We start from the raw sequence: 26047 nt of genomic DNA, 5'->3' as shown, positions 1-26047 counted from the left end.
AAGAAAAGTGGGATACTCTTTCTTTTTTATAGTAGTGATTGACGGGTTGAAATCAAAAACCAATATAATTTTAATTCCTTTCAAATTCTTTTCTATTGAAAAGAACAGTCCATAAAACTGACTAATCGAAAAATTTGGTTTTAAAAAAAAATAATGAATCCAAAATAATCAAGATTCTCAGTAATCCAATAGGGAAGACCCTGGGGACTTTTCATAAGTCCAGTTAGTTAGTAAGTAATCAAGAGACAATAGGTACCTACTTATCCCTACTATATTTATAATATTAATGTCAATGTATGTTTGTTGGTTACGCTTTCACACAAAAACTACTTAACCGGTCCTCATGAAACTTTGTACACATATTCTTGAAAGTATTAGAAGTAATATAGGATACTTTTCATCCCGACATTAAGAAATAGAGGACAGAACTCCTCAGCGGTCAGCAGCGAATCCCTAATTTAAGGCTTACTAATACTGAAGGCCAAAAAAAGCTAGGACTAAATAAAAAATGTTCTCCGTTAACCTTCAGCATATGAATCAACTAAAAAGTCGATTTCGATTCTTCCTTCAACGATTACTATTATTTGTATGTGATAGAGCTAAGACTGATCAGACAGTTGTTTTAAGATATTGTTCTTCTTCTTTTTGGTTTATTGGTTCTGCGCGCTGAGCGATTGAACCATAGTCAATTGCTTATTCTGTGGTCAAGTATTGTTCTTATTTATAAATTTTTTTTTAAACGAGGAAATTTTTACATTAAAAAAAAAACTAAGTTTTTTATAAAAAGAAACGGAATTTCGAAAAGAATTAATAGGATCAGGAAAGGATTAAATAGTATAATAATATGGATTTAATAATAATATAATTTAATAATATGGAATACTTAAACTAGCTACTTATTTACAACTTAATATCATACAATAGGATAAATGAGGAAAAAAGTTTATAAATACAAGGTTCATTAATGGACAAGAGGATGTCAACGGAAGTAGGAAGTGGGATGTTTAACTTAATAAGACCCTGGTAAAATGAATCCCGGTTATATTTTGAGCATGATAAGAATATGTGGTTCAGGTCACCCACCTCACCACATTCGCACAAATCACTATCCACAATTCCAAATTTCGCCAGTTGCACAGGAGAACAAACGTGGCCCAAACGCATACGCGTCTAGATACATGTCACTCTCCTGCTCAACTTTAAACCCGAGAACCATGGCTTTGACGGAATAGAGTTTTGAATCCTAGCGAAAGATTTACCCTTTGACTGGCTAGAAATCGACCAAGCCATTTTCCAAGATTCCTGAAGGGAATGTTTGGGCAGTGCACATAAATCATAGGCATAGTTACCAATAGTCGGCAATATCTCCGCATGATATAGCCTCATTGGCAAGCTGGTCAGCACGTTCATTTCCAGAAATTCCAGTGTGACCTGGTACCCAGGAAAACACCACTGAATAGCCTTTTTCATTACAAGTAAGCAGGAGGTTTCTAATTTTTAAAATAACATGGCTTATCTGGGCAGACTTAAATGGAAATCTAGATAAAGCTCGCAGAGCACTCATAGAGTCGGTAAATATGATAGATTCCTTAAGTTTGGCAAGAAGAATATATTCAACAGATTTGAACAAACCAAAGCATTCTCCAGTAAATACTGATGATTCCGGTGGAAGTTTTATTTTCTGGACAATATTATATTGAACATGAAAAACTCCAACTCCAACCGGGCCATCCGGTGAATGCTTAGAAGCATCACTATACACTCTCATAGACTCGCAAAATCGTTTCCAACCCTCAAATTTCTTCTTTTTGAGGAGCTTACGAGTTGTAGAAACTGTTTGAGAATAATTTTCAAAATTATCCATAGTCATCATGGAACAATATTTTTTCTCAGCCTCTTTCCGTTGCTTAATGGCAATTGTGCATTCATGATCCCACCAAGGGGGAAATGGAATTTTACCTTGTCTATTACCTCGTTGTGGGAATAAAGTTATCAGCATCAATAAGAATTTTACTAAATGCATCTGCACATATTGTTTCATTACCACCTTTAACCGTAGGAAGGCTAGATATTTTTGAATCAACATAATGTTTAAATGTAGTCCAGTCATCTGGCAGCTTATGTTTTAATTTAGAACTGTATTGTAGGTTAGAAGGAGGGCAAGAGATAGGTAAAGTAAGAACAAGTGGTAAGTGATCACTGCCATAAGAATGATCAAGTACACTCCAGGAAATCAGAGACGCCATACTTGGAGAGCAAAGAGATAGGTCAGGAGCACTAAGGCATTCACCAGGACCAGTACGTCGAGTTGGAGTGCCATTGTTCAAAATACATATATTTTGAGAGTCTAAAATATCTGCCATCAATTCACCATAATAATTAGAACTAGTACTACCCCATGACTGATTTTGACAATTGAAATCCCCAAGTACTAAAAATGGACTAGGTAAAGTAGTAAGTAAATGACTAAACTCATTATATAAGGAATAAGAAGGGTGAGGAATATAAACAGAAATAATACAAATTTTATTTACAATCACAGCAATGGCATTAATGCCATCACTGAGGGGAGGGAGTGAAAAAAATTTATAGGAGAAAGCTTTGGCAATGAGTATGGCCACTCCACCATATCCATCAAGCCTATCATTTCTCACAGTAACAAAACCAGAGATCCTGAAAGAGAACTCTGGTTTTAACCATGTCTCAGAGAGACACATAGCCATAGGCTTATATTTATTTAGCAAGTAAAGAATATCAGTTTTTTTGCTTATGGCACTCCTACAGTTCCACTGAAGGATTTTGTGGTCCATAATTAAAGATTTGGTTTAGAGCTGTCAATAAAGAATTTGCGACGTTGGACGGTGAAGAGATAGTATTAGAAGTGTTATTTAAACTAGAATTAGAGAGTAATTTTATAAGTTCTAAAATTAATTCTGCAATGGATTGTTGTGGGATTGTATTTGATGATCTCTGTTTTAAGACATAACCATCAGGCATCTGAGAATTAGGATTATTGTAATCACTGTCAATCGATTGATGCATGGAACGGTCATATCCTCCAGTTTGTTTTGGAGGTACACGACGTTGAACAAACACAGTTTTTTTATGAGAACTGTTTGGTGCTGATGGTACATATGAATTGAAGTTTGATGAAGGATGATTTTCATTTTGAGATTGTGGAGAGGTAGCAGCTACATCAGCATAAGACTTTGATGTAGAAGGGGGATGGACTTTAGCCGCCTCTGCATATGATATGCAGCTCTGGGCCATTGAAATTTTGATTTTCTGCTGTCTAGAAAATTCTGGACACAACTTACTAGTCGTAAAGTGGCGACCTGTGCAATGAAGACAACGAGCATTATCGGAGACAACGGCACAAGTGTCTGAGGGGTGTTCATCCCCACATTTAAAGCAACGGGGCTTGGATCTGCATTGAATTTTAGTGTGGCCAAATTTGCAACAACTGTAGCACTGGATGGTTGGGAAAATATATAATTCAACAGGGAGTGCTGTATAACACATGTAAACCCTTTTTGGTAAAATTTGACCATCAAACGTCAATACAACCATGTTTGTATTTGAAAATAAAGCTGTACCATCAGTAACATTTTTTCTTTTAATACGTCTTACCTTTATGATTTTACCACATCCTATAGGAACATTGATATTTTCCTGGATATCTTCTTCCGTCCAGTCTTGGGGCACACCTTTCACTATACCCACTCGTGTAACAGTAAAGCTAGGAATGAAAACTTTGTAAGAGAGGCCCACTATCAATGAGCTCTCAGTAAACAAGTTGGCATCCTCATAATTGGAAAAAGCCATGGACAATCGACAATCTATTTCTGCCTATGCGTTTTAAACTGCCATTAACAATATTATTTATTTTATATTTTTTCAAATCTTTGCCAAACTGTATTGGATGCAAAGTTATTGGATCATTTGGGGATGAGGTGATTCTTTGTATGTGGACAGTGAAAGGGCCGGAATCTGTGCTAACATACTTTCTAGGTAGTGGTTGTGAGAGACCCGAGGCAGTGGGTTGAGTCATGTTGGCACCAGTATTGACCGGTGGGGCATGGCTTTTAGGAGGTAACATATTTTTGCTCTCATCTTTAATATCATCTAAAACAATTGGAATACTTTTTCCGTCAGAATCTTCGCACTGACATGCTTGGGCATACAATTTTCCATCCTTACTCTTTCGTTTTTTACAGTTGCAATGACGACACCTTTTTCGCGGTTTCGTGCGTTTACGTTGTGAAGCAGGAACAAAGCCATCCTCAGTGTCCATTGACGAATCATCAATGACTATGTTATATCCTACAGGAGGTCCAGGGCCAGGCCCCGGACCTCCGGGGTCGTCCGGGGGATCGACCCCCATATAAAGAAAAAAAACTTACCAACTCTCAATAATTAATACATACACTAATAATAACACAAAATAATAAAATAAATACCTAGAAACAATTTACTAAATACTCTTAAACACTAAATTCCTTATCTGATCCACTTTTTTCAATAATTAAAAATTAAAATCTAAAAACCACGTCCGCCAAATTCGAAGTTTCCCGCGCTTTTTTCTTAAGATATTGTTACTATGTGAATGGATTTTTTTTTTTAAACTATTTACTAACAGTTTTTTTTTATAAGAATTCGTATTCTTAAATTTTTTAGAACTTCAACTAACTAAAACAAAATCAAACGCAGACGAAGTCGCGGGCAACAGCTAGTAATATATAATGCCTACCTACCATTGCGTTTTATACTCTTTGTTCATTAACTTTTAATGTTACTGGTTGGTTACTTTGAAGAAACCACAAAGAAACTCAGGTTTTAAAAAAAATTATCGACATTTATCTTTGGGCATTCATTGTCAAAATTTTTAAGTCTGCTGATAAATTCATTGAAATTCTTGCGTAATAAGTTTGTGGTTAAAATATAAATTTCTAGTAACTTATTTTAAAATGGGAAACTATAAGTTACCGACTATACAACAATTCCTAAACAAAAAAGTAAGTACCTAGGTAGGTATATGTAGGTACCTTCGACTTCATACTATACTTGCCTACGCATGTCGAACGCATTCGATTTCAATCATATTACAATACGCCTGAGGAGTAGCAAGGTCCTGCTAAATGCCAACATCAATAGCGCCGACTGACTAGAAAAAACTAGCCAATTTAAAGGATAAGGGCAACAAAGAGGTACTTCAAGTGTCTTGCAGTGGTTATTGTTTTTATATAGGTATAAGGGTTTGGTAAACTTCATCGTCAACTTCTATTAGCTCTCTTCTTACTCATCAGATAGGGGGGTTTAAAGCAAACCACTTTGCTCCAAAGGTACGGCGAGTTGACTCCGGGTTTGTAATGAGAAAGAAAAAAGGGAAACAATTCAATGGCTTATGATTATTGGACGTCGCGTCGCGGCCCGTAGTAGATTGTCGAACTAGCTAATCCCTAAACTTGGAATTTACTTGGAATGCACATTACCCATTTAATAACATTGTATGACATTACGTATCTATATGGAACATCTTATTTGTTTATCACCTGACTTTCAGGTAGAGAAATCGGGCAGTGAGCCTGTAAACGATTCCCAATAAAATCCCTTCTGGGTTAGGTATCTCAAATTGTGAAGATAGGGAAAAGAGACCCTCTTTTCAGAACGCACTGTAACTTGTTTACGTTCAATAAATGTTTGACGTTTGCAGAAAATCTATGACCCTAAAGAGCCAGTATGGGTTTACTTAGAAAGAGAAATGAGAGAAAATATTGAGAAGAAGCCGTACAATGAGAAAGTCGGTGACTGGCTTCGGTTTTTGAAAGATTTAAAATATTATTATTTTTGTGAGCGTAAGTTTCTGTAGTGCTCTTTTACTTTTACAGTCTTACATTCCTTAAATCCATTGTTCATAGATAGATATCTACCGATAGATAATTCTTTAATCTGTTAGTTGCGCTGTCTTTAACTGCTGGACGATCACAGCTTTCTTTGATGCATTTCCAGTTTACGATGTTGTTTCAATTGGGTCCACTGGGTCTGGGAATGCTGAGAGTGTGGGAGTTTTGTAACATCTTCTGCCACGCTGCGCCGTATTCTTTATCATGGATAACACTTTTAGACTAATTAGCAGTGCAATAAGGTACTAGGATCTAACGTCATATTTTATCATGGCATAAGCAACAGACCAGCCAAATGTTAAAGAATACTATCGGTCTGCTGTAAGAGTGTACAATGGTCAGATGAGATTGGCTGTTTAGGAGTAATAAAACTTCCTCTTAGATACCTCTAACAAACTTATCAGTTATCTCTTAAACGAGATCGGTAATTCGTACAAAAGTTTTTGAGTAGGTCCGTTTGAAATATAAGTTATTCATTTTGGTTGATTTTCTTATAACCACTCAGATAACATTTCTGCTACTATTTACACCTTTTATCGGTTATTGTTACTCCAGCAAAGCAATGCATTAGATAGGTACATAGGCGTGTAGTTACGAAACAAAAGTGATATTTATACAGAATGCATACATATGGAAACATTAAGCGTTAAAAAATGTTCTTTTTTCTAATAAAGAAAAACGAAAATTAAAAAGATTAAATCGGGAAGTTGGGCCACCCTGGTATTATGAGCTATCCAGCATCCAGAGAGAAGTTCTCAGCGATCTTAAAGCAAATATTCACCAAGACTTGCTAGAAGATTTACCCACCAGAATACGCAAATCCTTGTCTGATCTGGGAGTCACGTTAAGAATCTCTAAGAAAATACTAATGGACGCTATGAACGAGTCTGTTGAAGATCCTGGCGTGTTCATATGGAATCTTTACACGGCATACTATAATAAACCTCCAAGTGAACTGCGCGCTGGTAAAACCTATGCTATATTTTTCCTGAACGGCTGCTGAGTACCTAATTATAGTGATGAAAATCAGGTTTTCATTTAGGATTCTTCTTAGTCTTATTACCAATATCCTATTGGCAGTTGTAACGCCAAGCGATTAAAGCTGTCTGGTAGGGTGGCAATGCACGTGTATAATAGGTTCAAAAACTACCACTTTACGAAGCGCCCTTCTGGTCTGGTTTGGTAAGAGTTTACCGACAAACACGAGCTGCCAATCGATTAAGCGTTCCGTTATAGTGTCGGGAACCGATTAAAATCCATGGAGTAGTTAGTCAGTTTTTCCCTATTTCTCTTTATGATAAGCGATTTTAAACATATGCTTGGAAACTATTTAATTTGAGTGTTACTTTATGACGATGATAAAGTAATGAACGCTCGCAGGTTTTTGTATTCAAAATCTGTAAATGAATCTGAATATCTTTACCCCGTTACTCGCCGCTCGCCCAGATAAATTCTTAATAGTATGGATAGCCCTTTGTCGCCCTAATCTTTGCGTGTCTCGCTGAAGTAAGATAGTTACGTCCATATACATTTTTATTTTTTCAGAATACGATATGAACTCAATGATATTAATGTCGTGTTTAGTATTCGTGGATTTATCTGAATGTATTGCAGAACTTGAAAATTTAACGCATACATCACGTCCACCGAGCTCAGTTCACGAGAAAAGTAAATCACTTTTACCTGTCTTGATTACTTGCTATTATTTTTTATTTTTAATAAGTAATTATATTGTAGAACATCGAAAAAATACTCAACCAAATACTCGTTATGGTGAATACTTACAAAAATGTTATATACCATGCTACAGCAATCATTCCAAGAAGAAACAGCCTGAAAAGCCTCTGCCTCTCGGATATAAAGTAAAACTTCGCAGTACTGAGGTACCCATTTCAATGTTTTTTTTGCTGAATATCAAGTAGGTACAAGGTAGGTACTAGGAGGTACTTAAAATAAAAGAAGTTTTATTTTATACTATAGAAAAAACTATGCATTTCCAATAAATAAATTGTAGGTAATAATAATTTTTTTTCCAGAGCTACGAGAGACTGTGTAAGGACCTTGCATTTGTAAGTAGATAATTATACCCAAGTTATTCTTGAAGTAAAAATGCGAGCATTCATTTAATCAATACTTAATTATTTTTTTAATTACTCCATTACAGCTCGCCAAACGTAAGGAAAGAAACAAAAAAGAACTGCAGGTCGAACGTGTATGTAATTACAAATTTTGGGAACCCCCTAGCACACTCCGTTAGTATTTTCATATTTGTGGGTAGTCTTAAAAAGTTGCTACTTACACAGCTACTATGTAATGAAATGTTTTTTTTAATTGCTCGCAATATGACTAGAGGTCAATAAAAAATATGCATTTTAAATTGTTCGTTATTATAAAACCAAGACCCCTTCTACTACGTGAATACCTACTCAAGTCAAACGATACATTCCAGCATGGGAAAATTTGATAAAGAACTTCTGTATATTACGTGTAATAACTTAATTAAAATACGTTTAGTAGGTAGTTTTCGGTAATATAACAGACTATGCTTTATACGTAAGTATGTTTTTCAGGTAAAGCAATTACTTTATTTCAGGTAATACGAACCCAAAAATGGCTGCCTATGTGAATAAACTGAAAATGTTGAAATTAAGAGCAAAACCTACATTTAAGGCACCGTATAAACATGTTCAACATCAAGTGGGTGGAGTTTCATTTGTAGGAAATCGACCCCGATACCTTTTAAACAGTAATTTGTTTTATTTCATTTATAGAGGCATCTATTATCAAAGTCAAAGTCAAAAATATCTTTATTCAAGTAGGCCCACAGGTGGCACTTTTGATGCGTACATAAGAACCACACGGTAGTGAGATGATGGCGATAACCACATTCGTAAACTTAAAACTAAAGCTACGAGGGTTCCAACCGCGTCCTGGTCTAAGAAGAAGCCCACAACAAACTTAGCCGGGTGTTTTTTTTGTTATCACCATCTCACAATGTCATTTTAAATTATTAGAAGAGCAACCTGGTTAGAGCAATAATTTACACCCAAGCTTTTTTATCGTTTACGTAGTCCTTTATACTATAATAGGACTTTTCTATAAGCTTACGTTTAATACAAACTTTGAACTTTTTAAGAGACATCTCCAAGATGACAATTGGTAGTTTTTTTAACCTATTCTATGTAACCTAGTATATTGCACTGTAAGTTCAATATATCTATTCACTATAATATCACATTTGTAATCCGCAGTTTATTGATCCGTCTGCTTGGCATATTCTATGCTATGTCGGTAACTCTAGTTCTTCTACGGATGTCCTCATTTGATCACGTAGAGATACTCCTAAAATAGCTCTCTCCATCCCCCGCTGAGTGACTCTGAGCCTTCTTATGAGGCCCATAGTAAGCAACAAAGTTTCGGATCCGAAATTCTTCACTGGTAACCGACGGTTTAACGTGCTCTCCGAGCCACAGGATTATACTTAGTTACGCAAACCTAACTGAGCTGGTACTAATACACTGCAAAGTGTTGGTCTGTTGTGCCGGACCAGCGGATAAAACGCCAAAATGGCGGCATCATGCCTGTAGGCGGCTTTCACAAACCCTAAAGCTACAATTCTCAGGAATAATGGAATAAAAAATATGCTTACTTTAAGCAAGCATATTTTTTATTTAAAAGCAATTTTTTTCTCGGTATTACCTATTATAAATTTGCCGCGGCTGGCCCGTGAGCACAAAGGTACATTTGTGAGTTCGCGGGAATAAGCCGTATAAGCTTAATTTCTGCTGTTATAGGCGATTGTTATTGTCGTCCCACTTACCATCAGGTGGGCCACCTTCTCGTTCCTTCTATAATTATTAAAAAAAAAAATAGTGTTCCCAGACCCGGAATAGAATCATCGTAATCGTTGAACACGTTATCCACTACACCAAAATATAATCCATTAATTTCTATAAATTTTGTGAACATTTGAGGCGTTGCTGTTTTATCAACTGGCTATATACCAATTAATGGTGGAGTGGCTTTGCCCAATGGAGAAGCGGTCACTACAACAATTGGTTATTGGAAATTTCCACGAGATGTTCAGGAAATATGTGATGCGACTTGTGATTGCTTAGCTAAATGGTACCTACAAATATTTTTATACTTACTCGTACGGCCCAGTACAGGGTCTCCTCTCATGAGAAGTGATAACAAGGTTTTTCATTAGGGGAAGTCTCAACCTGAGGTTTCCTGATGATGTTTTCGATCAGCGTTTTATATACATAATTATTAAATACTTATAATATACAGACAAACGCTCAGACACTAAAAAACATTTATGTTTATCACACAAACATTTTGCAGTTGTGGGAATCGAACCCACAGCCCCGGATTCAGATAGCAGTCGATTGGCAGGGTCGCTGCCCACTGTGCCAATCGCCCTTAAATAATACAATATATTTCCTAGTAAAGTTTAATAGTAAACCGTTTTATAGGTTGTAGGCAGCCAACAATGTTAATATTACAGAGCTTCTCTGTTGTCTTATTATCTAGTTTAAATCATTAGAATTTATAACAGTACTAGTGCAAGTACTTGTGTCCGCAATAGAAATAGTGGTACTTGAAGTACAATTTGTAAATGTGTCAATAGACTTTGTTACACTTGTAACTGTATCATTAAAATTTTAATTGTAAGCCAGCAACGACGCCATATGTTACTAACATTTCTTCGTCACATACAAATCATCTTTAGTCATTACAAAAGAGGATATACATTTATTTATGTCAAAATAAAATATTGCGTCGCTATGACGGTATGTCAAATTATAAATTAATAGATTTAAATCATAAATATGTTAATTTTGTCTAGCATTTAGTGTGCTACAATAAGGTAAGGCACACATGACAAATCTACATTTAGTTTTATTAATAAAAAAAGTAACTCTTCAATGCATCGTTTTATCTGATGCTTTTTAATATTTAAACTGTCCCCCATTAATAGAATAACATTTGTATTGTTATCTAGATTTCCTACATTCAAACTATTTATTAGATAATCATAACTAGCCCCCGGTGAACATCTATTTGTCACTGAGTGGTTTAGGTAACAGTTCATCACTAGTACTTACTTAAACTTATACAAAATTTAAACATATACATACTTACTTTTAACGCTTACAAAGTAGCGACCTTGCAGCGACCCTGCTTTCTGAGCCCAAGGCCGTGGGTTCGATTCCCACTATTGGAAAATGTTTGTGTGATGAACATGAATGTTTTTCAATTTCTGGGTGTTTATATGTATATTCTAAGTATTTATGTATGTTATTCATAAAAATATTCATCAGTCATCTTAGTACCCAGAACACAAGCTACACTTTGGGGCTACATGGCGATATTGTCGTAGGATATTTATTTATTTATATTCAATATATTACAGGGAAAGTACAGTAATGGAATTTCTAAAACAATCAAGATGCAAATGTGGCCATCTCTATGATTTGTACAACGAAGGGAAACCAAAAGAAAAATATTTCTATCCACCGAACAGACACGGCCCCTTTTGGATTGATAACGCAAAAATATTTCAGTTAGATCCCTTGGAGGACTTCGTTAAGGATACAGTTAAAGAATGTTTAATGTCTACTGAACCTACGGTAAGCTTTGACCTTATGTACCAATGTGGTAGCTAATGATTATTCAAAAGTAATGCTATTTATTTCCGTTGAAAGTTCATTATACGAAGAGCAGTGTGCAATCAATGTTATAATCCATTGTTACAGCCCCAGCCTTCAATGCCAACCATATCGCCATCCGGACTAAAATTGAAAGATTTGCTCGCGGTAAATAACTTTTAGAAACTCGTATTTTGTATGTTGAGGGTTTTATCTATTTATGTATTAAATGAATAGCAGTGGCGTGCGCTTCAAACACGCACATTAGTGCTGCCTACTCTAAAATTTTCATATAACTGGCAACAGAGGAGGATTTTGATACTATGCCATTTTACTGCTTTTTGCTTATCCTGCTCCAAATTCCTGTGCACGCCACTGATGACTATATATATCTACCTGTATTAAATTGTTGATTTATAATTTTGTTTTTCTTTTATTTATTTTCTTAATCATACTTTTGAGTGTATATGAAAATGAAAAAAAAAAAATGAAAAATTATTTATTTGTTATCTAAATTTCATTACAAAACAATAGGCTAAGACCTCCATTTAAGTTTGGAAAAAACCTGTATTTGGAGGTCTCGCTCTTTCCCATATAAAGTTTACACATATACTAATAACATGACTTAACCAATTTAATACATTTTATAATTTTATATTTTTTTTTTTTTTGTTTAGAATTTTTCAAAATCTAAACAAAAAATCATGCAAGCATGCAAATTTGTGAGTGTGTGTGTGTAAGTGTTTGAGTGTGTGTGTGTGTGTGTTTATGTGTGCTTTTACTTTAGAATCAGGAAGAGAGATTCTGTCTCATCGTACGTTAATGACTTTATCCAATTTGTTACTGTTTTTTTACAGTCATGTAGTTTCAGTGGATAAATATTCAAAACTCTATTTATTCTATTATACAGCAGACAAGATTGTTTCTTTAGTTGCCTAGAGGCAAAGGCTGTTTTTGTGTTAACTGTAGAGACAATGCGACTATTTGTCCTTTTATTTAAAGTTATTGGATCAAAGTGTAGTTTTTTATGAATTTTTAAGATTACTAAGAGTATATATAATTGTCTGACTGTTATATAATATACATATATATTTTAGGTACTACCTACCATGCATCTAAAGCATTTTCTTTTAAAGCTGGTTGCCTGGAAGCGATTGCTATATAGCGCCAAGGTCGCCCATTGTACCTTCTTCCTTGCTTTTTTGTATTTGCATTCATGTCTGTGGCATGTCCTACGATATATGTGTATTCATTCTTCATTAATTCATTCATTTAAAAATACTAAAGTAACTAAATAAAACATTAGTTTATTACTGCTTGCAGGCATTTTTGGCTGAGTTATCTGATACGCCTCTTCTAATACCCCATTTGCCGAAAGCTAATCTTTTGGCGAATTTTCAAGAATGGGTCAGAAAACGAATTAAGGGAAAACTAACACCGGAAGATACTAGTAAGATTTAGGTCATTTCTCTAAAAGTGTCGTATCCTGGAAAAAAATGTAGAACTAAACTTTTTAATTGTCATGAATGTAATACCATCATCACTATCAAATCGACCGTTTGTCGTCCAAAACTAGGAATTGCTTTCGTACCGAGTTCTAAAGCCCATGGTCCTAGGCCGCGTATTTCCAGGGGTCGAGGTCATCTGCCCCCCTCCTTGATCAACCCTTCTGTGAAGGACCGTCATCCTAGCTAGCGTCCATCGCTTCTCCGAGCAATGTGCCCCGCCCATTGCCACTTCAGCTTCGCGACTAAGTAGTTGAGCTATGTCAGTAGCTCTGGTACGGATGGTGTTGCACGGATCTCCTCATTTCTGACTTGATCACATAGATATAGGTACTAACATGGATAATATTATATCACATCGGCGTTATACCAACTTTTCGACTAGCCTCTTAGATATTTAAAATGGCTTAACCTTTTCAACTAGCCTTTTCGATATTTGAAATGGCTTAACCTGCTGAAAGCAATCTGACTTATTTCTTATTTAAAAGAGAATCTTACTCGACACTAAAATAGTTCGCAAAGTTATCTGTAATATACAAACCTTTCTTCCAGAAAAATTATTGTACCAGAGTCACCGTAGATGGTTAGACCTCAAACATGTTGATTTTAGATCACGAGCATACAGAATACCATTCACACTCAAACAGCTAAAACATATTAACTGGTCCCATAGACATATGGGGCAAAAATTGGTAAGTACCAACTAGGTACCATTTTAATCCAGATACTTAAACTAGTAGTATAGCAGTAGGTACCTACCTAGTGAGGTTGAGGTGCGTTTGGGCTTATAAACCAAAGAGCTATGAGACATAGTATTAAATGTAGTTTCACCATTGGAATACGTAGGATAGAAAGGTACTCATAAAATCCTCCACACCGTCACAGTATGCGCACGCGCAGGTTGCGATTGGTTTGCGCTCGCAACGCTGTAATGTTTCAAATGGATGTACGATGCGTAGCGAATAAAATTTTCCACTGGGTCCTATATGCGTTAGAAGGGTGAAAGGACATCGGGAAAACAAACTCCGTTTTGGCGCAAACACCTATAAGTATATATTATCGTAGTTAGTATATTTGTTTGGTGGGCCTTCGACCCTGGTAATCTCATTGTGTGAGGAGACTCGTGCCTTGTAGTGGCCCGGTAATGGGTTGACATGATGAAGTCCCTGTGTATTTGCTTTAATATCTAATGAACAACTAACTAACCTCACTATCGGATTTTACAAAAAATGATCTAATAAACAATGTTTTCAGTTCGAAATACTATTAAACGATTTCGTTTCGAGAAACAGTATAAATCAAGTAAGACAGACTAGATTATGGTGGCCGACGACAAAATATGACTCATATCGTAATCCTGAATCATTTTTGTAAGTTAATTTGATGTAAATTCTAGAACTGCTACAGTTTCGGTGCTATTTATTGTACCTTCATTGACCAAGTAAGTAAAAAGGTAAAAATCGGTAAGGATTAATACTGTAAACCCAAACTTACTTATGAGGATTGCTCAACTGACTTTCAAAGAAGTTAGTTTTGAATCTTGTAATGTTTCTGTATACTCTGTCAGTGCATTTTTTTTTAAAACCAATTTTATTGCATTTGACTAGAAATGCATAGTACTTATAGCCTTTTCAAGCATATTTTTACGCTAAAAGTACGACTCACTGACTGATTATATTAAAATATCCTATAAACTTGAAATTTGGCACGAAGGTAGGTACAGTAGTCTCCAAACTTTTTGAGACTCCTAAAAGTGAGCTAGCGCGTTGTTCTGGTCGGTCTATGTAGCGATTAAAACAAAAATCAATGATTTAATTATACACCTGTGTTGCATTATTATTTTTACCGATAATAGTTGAGGAAAATTCCTATAGAAACTGACTGCATAAAGTTTTACGTTTTTATCTTTTCCAGAAATGTTTTCTTCACCTACATGCCTGGACGAATGAAGGATACGTTCCTCATAAATCCATATAGCTCTGAGCTTACCCCGAAACATGGAGCAAAAACGTGTCCGTTATAAAGTGTTGTTCAATTTTATGTCTAAAGTAAGTGGTTTACAACATGTGGTTGTAACATTAACCTATATGCCTTTATATTGTATGCTAAAATGTTAATCATATTAGAAAGAATAATTTTTGAACAAATATTTATTCCGTTAACAGTAGCCTCATTACAAGATTTGTTAGCAATGGAGGAGTCGTTTCCCAAAGTGAAAAAAATTTCTCGTTAAAATAAAATGTGCTTTACTGTAGGCGTCTGAAATTCCGTAGTTCTGATGTTTATTTTACAAATGTTACGTGAAAGTCTTAGCTGAAAGACTGCTGGCAAATTTGAGCTTTAATGAAATATTCATAAGATCCATTTAACGTTGATTATCAAGTATTTCAATAGTCGAAAACGACTCGTCGTTTGGGAGAATATCTTGTACTAAAGGTTCTAATATTTTTCATGTTTCATTGCCCGTGACTGTAATTTATATTATTATCAAATGTGTGTACTTAGATGTAAGTTGAGTGGGTAACTCAAAAGGGATAAATCTCTTCTAGGAATTATTGTCATATGTCATATCATAATAAAACTACACTAGTGCTTCGGATAGCATGTACCTAATGATGTCACTCCCGGCATTATCACCAACATATGATTATAATCGTTAAAGCCCACCAAGCCACATTGGAGTAGCGTGGTGGGTCGATGCTTTACATTAATAAGCTCATGATGATTATGAAATTTCGGGTATTGTGATCGACGTTTGAGTAAATTGTTGATGTATTTCTTTATAGATTCACAGTCAAAGTCAATCATTTTTCTATTAGAAGGCCCATAGAAGCACCCGCTTCTATGGGCTTCGATGGAAAGCAGATGTTTTACCATCAAAAAAACATCTGCTTTCCATCGGAGTTCCAGCCTCGGCACGCACTACTGATTTTTCGGAGTCATTTTCACACTTGCTTTAAACGGTGAAGGAAAACTGCATGAGGAAACCTCAGGTTCGCACGCCTCACAGTTCTCCATAATGCTCCCAACGGCGTTTGAAGTCTACCAATCTGCACTTGGCCAGCGTGATGAAACTACGGCCGTAGAGACCCTTGTGTGTGGTCTCAGAGTAGACCCTTGTGTGTGGCCGGTAATAGTATGATGATGAGGCCCATAGATGGCGACATTTTTGATGCGTAACTTACATAAAAATGTGCGCATGGTGATAACTACATTCCATTTATCTTTTTTAATCGCGGAAAATTTATTTGACAAATAGTTCCCGAGGACCAAATTAATTGTTTTGACAGTTGACAGTATAGGTCATGGCTTAATTAAATCAAAAGCATGCATGAATGGGTAAATCGTTTATTATATAAATAAATAAAAAAAATCCGTAAAGGAACGTAATAATTTTATAAATAAGGGTTTGCAATCGCTTCCTATTTTGTTTGTTGTTACATACGACTCACTACTATCGAATTCATGATACAAATGTAGCTGATTTATATAATAATCAATGTCAGGTTTTTCATATCCTAAACTGTAACGGAATATACTTTTTTATGTGATAATATATATATATATATATATATATATATATCACATAAAAAAGTATATATATATATATATTTATTCCACTACAAGTTAGCCCTTGACTGAATTCTCACCTGGTGGTAAGTGACGATGCAGTCTCAGATGGTAGCGGCCTAACCTGTTAGGGAGTAATCATACCCCTAATCGATTTCTACGCGACATCGTACCGGAACACAAAAACGCTTAGGAGCACGTCTTTGCCGGTAGGGCGGTAACTAGGTATATATATATATATATATCGTAACATAGCCTAAAATTTCGGCACAGCTTCGCTTACCTAAATCCAGAAAATTATAACACTAACTATATGTATAACCGCATGATAGGTACTCGCAGTCTTAGACCCTGGCTAATGTACCTAACATTAGCCAGGGTTTACACCAAGTTGCCATTACTAATGCATTAAACGTTCAAACGAAGAGTAGTTCGTTATCATACGCCAACAGTTGTAAAACTTGTCCAAAAAAACGAGCTTTGCTTTAGACCACTCTACTGAAGTAAAACTTCTTCAGCTCCATCTATAACTATGCATATATTTATTATATATATATAATACTTATATATATATATATATAATACATATATATATATATATATATATGTATATACCGTAACATTTACGAAAATTCATATATATATATATAAATTTTCTCTCTTTTCTTCTATGATACAGACAATTAACCTGCACTGTCTTAGATATGCGAAACGTAACTTTATCTCTTTCTATCTTCATTAACTGATAACTTCCTGTCATCTTTAGTTCGCGTCGTCCGATCACACTTTCTCAGCGCTTTTGTCATGCAGTCAATAGCTTAGTCCCCAAGTCAAGCGTGCGTGTAGAAGTTTTACTTAAAAAAAAAGTTTATTTTACTTCCTCGCTCGGGGTCGGGGTCTGGGGCGTGCGCGAGGCCTTGGGCGGGGACGGCGGCGACGCGCTCGCGATGATCGTCCCCGCTCTAGCTGCGCGGCCACGAGTTCCGCGAGTACGCCGCGTTCCGTCAACATCGACAAAAACGTGCATATGAACTCGTCGTAGTTGTGAGTGCGACGACAGTCGTCCACCTGGCGGAAAACAATAACCTATAACAATAAACAATAGCCTCGATTCTTTTTTCGCTAAAAGTGAAAAGAACTTGAAATATTAACAATCATTCAAATGCGCTGATACGATGATTAAATTAAACTTTGGTTCAAAATCAATTAACAAATAAAAATTGCATAAGTAAAAAAAAAAAGGTAACCATCATGTCATCCCTAATAAAAATAAACTTTTTTCTTTATTCTACTTATTTATAAATAACTGCATCAGACAAGTAAAATTTGCAATTATGTACCTAAAAAAGTATAAAGTTAAAGTTAAAGATAAAGTTTCCGTTACTAGTAAGTCGGTTGTGATTACTGATACATTAAATTTTAGTGAGTGGGCGACAGTTGAACTTCATAAAAATAGGCAAAAGCTGTATGAATTGTATGCTGAACGTCAATATAACACTGGTGATAAGTTTGGGGATTATGTTAAATTGTTTTCCAAGAATTTTAAACGCGCTTGCCACTTAGAAAAGACGCGATACATCAAAAATAAAATTAAAAATAGCAGCAATGCAATCAAAACTACTTGGAACATAATTAATGAGGAGACGGGAAGAGTAACACCACGAAATATTAACTTGAAACTTAATGTAGATAATAAAGCCTTAACAACAGATTTCGAGGTGGCTACTGCTTTTGAAACCTTCTTTACCAACATTCCCGTCTCCACAACAGAATCATTAAACTCTTCACCAGATATGGCTCTCTCTCTATTAAAGGAAAATGTGCCTGAGTGTAACCATTCTTTTAAATTCACGCATGTTAGTGGCTCTGACGTTATTAAAGCCTTTAAATTATTAATTAATAAAAAAACAAATGATCTGTGGGGCATTTCCGTAAACGTTGTCAAATCATTAATTGATATTGTTGCACCCGATTTAGCCTTAATATTTAATAATTGTATAGATTGTGATTTGTGGTGTGTTTCCTGACTTAATGAAACTTAGTAAAATAGTTCCATTGTTTAAATCGGGTAGTACTTCTGACCCCACTAACTTTATACCAGTATCCGTACTACCCACTTTCAGTAAAATCTTTGAAAAACTCATTTTAAATCAATTACTTTACCATTTTCATAAGTATAATTTACTTCATATTAAGCAATTTGGTTTCACACGGGGTCGCTCAACAATAGACGCAGGTGTTGAGCTAATACAAAACATATTTGAAGCCTGGGAGGAGTCACGTGATGCACTTGGTGTGTTCTGTGACTTATCTAAGGCGTTTGATTGTGTTCAACACGAAACGTTAGATTGGAAACTACACCACTATGGAATTCAGGGTGTAGCTCTAGACTTAATGAGTAACTGTCTACGCGATAGAATTCAGAAAGTCGACGTGAATGGGAAACGGTCTAATGGATAAGTTATGAAAATAGGTGTCCCACAGGGGTCTATATTAGGACCATTTCTGTTCCTTATTTACATTAATGACCTTCCTTACCTTGCCAAGGACAAACACGGGATAGTTCTGTTTGCCGATGATACATCACTGACTTTTAAAATAAATCGACGTGAACTAGCTTTTGACGACGTAAACAACTCTCTCGCTAAAGTGGTACAGTGGTTTGAAGCTAATAATTTGGTTCTTAACGGAAAAAAAAACCAAGTGTATAAAATTCACTTTACCTAATGTTAAACACGTGAAAACCACTGTACTACTTAATAATGAGGAACTGAAACTGGAGGATACGACAGTTTTTCTAGGAATAACGTTAGATTCTAAACTTCAATGGGGCCCTCATGTAAATAATTTATCGAACAGGCTTAGTTCTGCTGCCTATGCGGTAAAGAAGATACGCCATATGACCGACGTAGAAACTGCGAGACTGGTATATTTTAGTTACTTTCACAGCATTATGTCATATGGAATTTTACTTTGGGGTAATGCTGCTGATATTAGCACTATTTTCGTGCTGCAGAAGAGGGCTGCTCGTTCTATCTACAAAATGGGTCCGAGAAAGTCATTGAGAGATAAATTTAAAGATTTTAAAATAATGACAGTGTATAGTCAGTACATATTTGAAAATTTTATGTACGTTCATAAAAACATTTCTTAATTTAAGAAAAAATGTGACTGCAATAATTTAAACATTAGAAGTGGGAATAAACTTGCAGTGCAATATACTAGGTTACATAAAATTCATAATTCGTTTAAAGGAAATTGCATACAATTCTACAATAAACTACCAATTGTCATCGTGGAGATGTCTCTTAAAAAGTTCAAAGTTTGTATTAAACGTAAGCTTATAGAAAAGTCCTATTATAGTATAAAGGACTACGTTAACGATAAAAAAGCTTGGGTGTAAATTATTGCTCTAACCAGGTTGCTCTTCTAATAATTTAAAATGACATTGTGAGATGGTGATAACAAAAAAAAAACACCCGGCTAAGTTTGTTGTGGGCTTCTTCTTAGACCAGGACGCGTTTGGAACCCTCGTAGCTTTAGTTTTAAGTTTACGAATGTGGTTATCGCCATCATCTCACTACCGTGTGGTTCTTATGTACGCATCAAAAGTGCCACCTGTGGGCCTACTTGAATAAAGATATTTTTGACTTTTTTGACTTTTGGTAAAAAAATTTCGCGCAACACGTACTCGTATATGCATTCGCAAAAAAATATGGAATTTCCTTGGAGATATAAATTTCATCATTCATTCACAAACAATTTTGTATCATCACGATATTGTTTTTTGGAGGGGATCTGTTATACCTAATAAGTATGATTCTATTTTTAAATTTCGTTTTGTGTTTATAAAATCAGTCATCAGTCATCTTAGCACCCATAACAAGCTACGCTTACTTTGGGGCTAGATGGCGATGTGTGTGTTCTTAAAGTTTTTGAAGTTCATAATTCAAATTTTACAATACGAGAATAGATACAAAATATTAATGACGACGACACAGACGGCAAAATCGAAGTAACGAGGCTACCTCGAGAGGCATCAACGACGCGGATTACCTTGTACATATTCCTTTTATCATTTTCGTCGTTGAGTGCCTGCTGGCATGACTGCACTTCGTTGACGATGGCACTCATGAGCGAGTTCAGCTCCGAGTGTGTAAACAGGAGCTTCCTCATGCGGTACGGTTGTTCGGGCGCCAGCTCACAGCAGAGCACGATCGGTAAATTGTTACTCTTCACTAGTGCGGTGGTGGAAGTGGGATATATCTATGAAATATTATTGTTCATCATTATGAATGCACAAGGTGCCGTAGCACAGAATGAGAAGGGTTCAGGCCGTAGTGCGGCTTGGTGGACGCCCATGGGAAAAAATGTTACAAAAGGAATATTTGCCTCATAATTACCAGGAAAGCAGGATTTGAAGAAGTGTGCGTTTTCCAACCCCGTGCGTGTGTTAGAAAATTAAGTAATTTGTCTCCGTTTTAAAAATTAACAATGGTAATGGTCGCATTAAGGCAGCACGGTGGAACAATCTCTAAAAACCCCATCTTCTTTAAAAGAAGAGGCATATTGTAAACTAGCGGTCACTCGCGACTTTATCCGCGTATAAGCCAATTATTAAAGATACGACATATGTCGTCATGGACTTTTTTTAGAACTTTAAAAGGGAAAAAACTTTACTGATTTTATCGAAAAATCATGTATATTAATATAAGCAGCGGAAGCTCTTAAGCGGAGAAAATAAACCCGATTTTGAAACATTCTTCATTGGTGCTATGCTCTTATTAGTCTTAGCGTAATTATATATAGCCTTATGATATAGAGCTTAGGACCAGTAGTTCCTGAGATCATCGCGTTCAAGTAAACAAACAAACACACATCCGGAATATACTAAAACCACGTTCGCAAAGCCTGGGGATGCCGTGTTTGGGTTGAATGATTGTAGTCGGTGTTTGGCCTTTGTTTTGTGTTGTTTCCGGAAACCCAAAGCACGTCAAGGCGGCATTATATGTGTTTAAATAAAGCACTTACATAATATAAACTTAATAAAGCACTAGCCATATTGGGTCAGTTGTTAAAGTTTGGATATATTATATTACTTACATCAGATAATATTTCGTTCTCTCCATTTATACATACGAATCTTACAACTGCAGATGATTCGACAGGATCAACTGAAATTATAATGACTGTTAGTACAATAGGATAATTGGATTTCACATAAGCAACTACTATGTCTAAATTATCACTAAAGCCCGCGAACCCGCATTGGAGCAGCGTGGCGCGTCTATGTTATAAAACCCTCTCTCCTTTTGGAGGCCCTTTGCCTGTGGGATATTAAAAGTTAAGTTAGGCTCAGTTTTTAGAATCAAGACAATGGTTCCATTATTTTTTTTTACTCAGATCTCTATAATAACCTAAACTGACAAATAAAAATAGTGTGATTTAAATTTACAGGTATCAAAAATAGTACTATCCTTTTCTACAGAGAACGTTGTGAGAAGGATACCAATATTTTCAAACCTTTCAATTAAGTGTAATTTGGGATTTGTGTACAATAGAATTATTTATTACCACCATAAAAATACTAATATAAAAAAACATGTACAATGATTTTTAACTTTGTCTGTTTCTTGAAAATAATTTGCGTATTTTACGACAAATACTGTAAATAAGTACCTAGAGTAAGGCTATCGTCATATTGTGCTCTGTCTGTGGCACCAATCTCTATTGTGATGGCCTGTGTAAAATCAATGTCCAGTGATGACACTTCCGAGGCATCTAGAGCGTTGAGGATTGCGTCTTCCGATATTTGTATACAGTTGTCAATATCTGCTTCGTTGTGATTGCTTTGGGAGATTGTATCTTCTGTAAAATACAAAAGTTTATCCAATTATATAATAATAAAAATATCTTTATTTAATCAGAAAAACGTATAAATTTCATTAGTGTGAAGCCCTCAGTGTAAAGTCTCCAGCCATATCCAAAGAAAGCAATCTTTCTTTTTGGATTGTTGTAATCAATCCTGGGATATCCATTCATTAGCCATAACACTGTCAAAGTTGACTCATATCTGGTTGGATATCTACCGCTTAACGATTAAGCATATCAGTACAGTTTAGTACATTAACTAATAGGGCTACAGATTGTGATATTTGTCACGCAGCACACTTCATACAAATTTAAAAAAAAGTGTGCTTAAATGATTGTAAACGAATTTAACTACACCTAAATTTAAGTTTGGGAGTCTCTTTTTATCGCTGCGAATTTGGCCCGGAGGCAAATTCGCAACGATATAATCCGTAGGAATCCGTCGGTAGTAAACAATAAGGCATTATGGTAACTAGGTACTAGTGACTGTTTGCACAGTGAAAGAAAATAAAAGAAAACCTTGACCTGATATGTAAATACTAGATCTATTCGTTTCCACACTTGGATGATTTTGTATGTAAATTACATTTTCCAGTGCCAGAAGGCTGTCGATTGTTTTGTTTAAAACAATAATTGCCATAGAATTAAGATACTCAAGCCTAAATGAAACAGTGCCAACTATTTATAATGACAATAATCCATAATAATTCTTTTTTACTTAATATTATCTTCTTCTTGCTATGAACCCACGCTAAATGTAGTCTTCATGTCACTATACACTAATTTTACTTTTTTTTTAATTCACCACTAGTTATCCCTCGACTTCAATCTCACCGAATGGTACCCTGTTTTTTTTATTTGTAGTGTTAACACTACTAATAGAAATGTGCCTGTGTGATGAAATTTGAATTTGACGCATAGTTTTCTAAGTTGTAATATTTCTTATTGGAAATAAATATTGAGGCGGGAGGAAATTGGCAACCGCCTCCCGTCCTCCGTGTATTCATGTCATATCTCATGTTCCAAAACTTATTATATACTTAGCCCGAAAACACTTCAGGTGGTAATTCAAAAAGAGAACACTTGGAAAGGCTCTCATACTTTACTTTTATGTTTATTAGATGCCCGGATAACGAGTTAATTGATTGACGTCGATTGACGTCAATCAATTTAATGAAGGCTGATAATGTAGACACATCAACAAACTTTATGCTTTAATAAATTATATAGTTATATTAACTTTTAAATTATTATGAAAATTAAGCTTAATTCTTAAGGTGTAATATATAATTTCTTCAATCCTTATACTCCACACGCACTCTACGCACGTTTCGCTCCGAAATCCGAGCATCCTCAGGAGATGTTGACTTTACATTGAATGATTGTTAACTTAACAATTATTCATTGTAAAGTCAAGTCCTGCTTTTCGCAGAGTATAGCAAATTAAGCTTAATTTTTATTTTTTATATTCCTCACCATTATTTGTTATTAATGAAAAATAAGCAAATCATCAAGTGAGCTACTCGTAATTTCATGAGTATTAAAAAATAAATTAAAATTACACTTTCTATGATAATAACAACCACAATTTCTTACCGCGAAACTCTCTGTTCTTATTAATTAAATGTCTCAAATGTTTGCCAATCTTTGATATTGCCTCTTTAACTCTTTTCTGGTTTACTTCTAAAGCACTTAACCTTTGTGTAATTTCAATTCTTCTGTCTGGTACAACAGCCATGAGATTAAATCTAAAATAGACAGCCATAAAATAAAATGATTATTTAATTATAAATTAATAATTTTGTCTTTTGTCTGCCCTGTCTGATGTTACTTGTGCTGTATATCAGTAATGAAAATGAAAATCATATTACATTGCATAGAGTCTTTTGTATTTCTGACTGACAATACCTGATGTCATGCATCTGTTCCCCAGCATCTCTTCCCAATCTTTCAGATATCATCCTTCTAAACTTTTCTGTCCAATCATCATCTGAGGCCCAAGGACCATGGTCAGTGGGATATGGCTTTAATCCATCTAACTCAAATAGTGACCCATTGATTGGCACAAAACTTACAAAATGGTATGCTTCACCTGGAAAATACAGGGTTTTAAGTGACAGCTAGATATAATAAAACTATGAATGAAATTTTTTTACTTTCACATCTCTTGACATAATGTAATAAAATTGTCTCAGTTTGAAAAAGTAAGGAGTCCACGAATGTTCAAGGCTACCTCACACTGCAAGGAATTAAAAAACAAAAATCTTGCATGGGGTAGAGTTACAGGTAATTGACATAATTTGTGAAACACTGGTTAATTTTGAAGTTAGTCCAATTAAATTTGAATTTAGCAGGTAAATCTACAATAGCATCTTTCGAGACATCAGATTATGGAATAAGATCAATTATAATTGCAATGTCTATAATTGTAACAAGATTAGATTTTAATATAATATTGTACAATAAAAAAATATATACCAGTAAAGCGGCCTGTGGAAACACCAGCATTTTTTTCTGTCTTTTTGCGAGCTTGTGGTATAGCATGTGAATTGTGAGCACAAGCCAATTCTGGTGTATTCCCAATCGCCCACCCTTTATTTTCTGGATTCATACCAAGTGTGTGATGCTAGAATGTTATTAAAAAAAAAAACATTATAATAATCAACATAGGATAATCAGCTAGTGTTAAAAACAATAAAACCTAACAATTGAACTCATAGACCACAGTATACATAGCTGAACATGGAAACTAACTTAACTACAAGACCATTGAGGCAGTCTACTATCAAGTAAATTTTGAGTCTTAATTTGTTTCGAAAAAACAAGGAAAATTAGTACAATACCTTTAACCTGCTAAGTGTTTCCCCTAAATGAAGATTAGGACAATTTAGCAATATGGATAAAAGTGCATGTGTGGCGCAACTGTTTGGAACCATTTGCTGAGCAAAGAAGATGTTATTGATAGTTTCTTCATCTCGTACAAAGCTCTCAATTTGCTCAACAAACTTGCGGCGAGATCGTCTCTCTTCTATCCAACGGAACAGAAAGATAAACCCGTAAACTGGACTCTCCAGCGGCTTATGTAAATCGTATATCTCTTCTACTTGAACTCCTTTGACTCCAAAATCTTCTAATAGTAAAGTAAACAAGCCTGGATCACTCTCCAGTTCTAACCACCCTTCTGTTAGGCTATTTAATTCCACGGGCATCTTTTTCATAAATGTAATAACCAGGTAATTCAAAGCATTTAACCAGTATTTTTTATTTTATTTTAAGATACCTTATTTTATCTGTTATTAGCAACACTTAACATTTTAGATACATATCCGCAATTTAAAACTCAAAGCTAAACATTTACGATTTTATTGTTTACATATTATGAACTATGAAGTTAGCTCTTTTTAAGACTAGCTTTAAGCCGCACGGCTCTGGATTCTAGCCAGTGCTGTGACCACCAGACTGTCATAAAACAAAATTGTCTATGAAAATTAAAAAGATACTTCTCTTTTCCAACAACAGTGTTTGTATTCTTATAGGTGTTTGT

At 35.2% G+C, this 26047-nt stretch overlaps 2 protein-coding genes across 3 annotated transcripts; one reads left to right on the top strand and one right to left on the bottom strand.

Annotated features, from left to right (window-relative positions):
• Nucleotides 1-4876: 4876 nt before the first annotated feature.
• On the top strand, nucleotides 4877-15211 carry LOC120628799. Of its 2 annotated transcripts, none has more exons than XM_039897419.1 (15): nucleotides 4877-5015; nucleotides 5714-5855; nucleotides 6578-6868; nucleotides 7449-7571; nucleotides 7641-7786; nucleotides 7940-7972; nucleotides 8068-8155; nucleotides 8497-8649; nucleotides 9878-10028; nucleotides 11323-11539; nucleotides 11666-11725; nucleotides 12881-13007; nucleotides 13615-13754; nucleotides 14317-14432; nucleotides 14977-15211. In XM_039897419.1, the coding sequence occupies exons 1-15, from the start codon at nucleotides 4968-4970 to the stop codon at nucleotides 15083-15085; spliced, it is 1944 nt and encodes a 647-aa protein (XP_039753353.1). In that variant the 5' UTR covers nucleotides 4877-4967; the 3' UTR covers nucleotides 15086-15211. The 2 variants fall into 2 exon arrangements, with proteins under 2 accessions (XP_039753353.1, XP_039753354.1); XM_039897420.1 differs by having other exon boundaries at nucleotides 4980-5027.
• Nucleotides 15212-17264: 2053 nt separating this feature from the next.
• Nucleotides 17265-25909, bottom strand: LOC120629005 (ubiquitin carboxyl-terminal hydrolase calypso). The gene is made up of 8 exons (XM_039897722.1): nucleotides 25347-25909; nucleotides 24982-25129; nucleotides 24412-24595; nucleotides 24100-24251; nucleotides 22312-22500; nucleotides 21736-21806; nucleotides 20689-20898; nucleotides 17265-17700 (listed from the first exon to the last, which is right to left on the bottom strand). Exons 1-8 carry the CDS (start codon nucleotides 25719-25721, stop codon nucleotides 17506-17508), a joined length of 1524 nt encoding a protein of 507 aa, XP_039753656.1. The 5' UTR covers nucleotides 25722-25909; the 3' UTR covers nucleotides 17265-17505.
• Between the last annotated feature and the right edge of the window lie 138 nt (nucleotides 25910-26047).

The sequence above is a fragment of the Pararge aegeria genome, chromosome 13 (genome assembly GCF_905163445.1).
Source record: "Pararge aegeria chromosome 13, ilParAegt1.1, whole genome shotgun sequence".
In the NCBI taxonomy this organism is placed as follows: Eukaryota; Metazoa; Arthropoda; class Insecta; order Lepidoptera; family Nymphalidae; genus Pararge; species Pararge aegeria.
The sequence above is the reverse complement of the archived record's forward strand: the minus strand, read 5'-3'. Positions and strand labels throughout refer to the sequence as shown.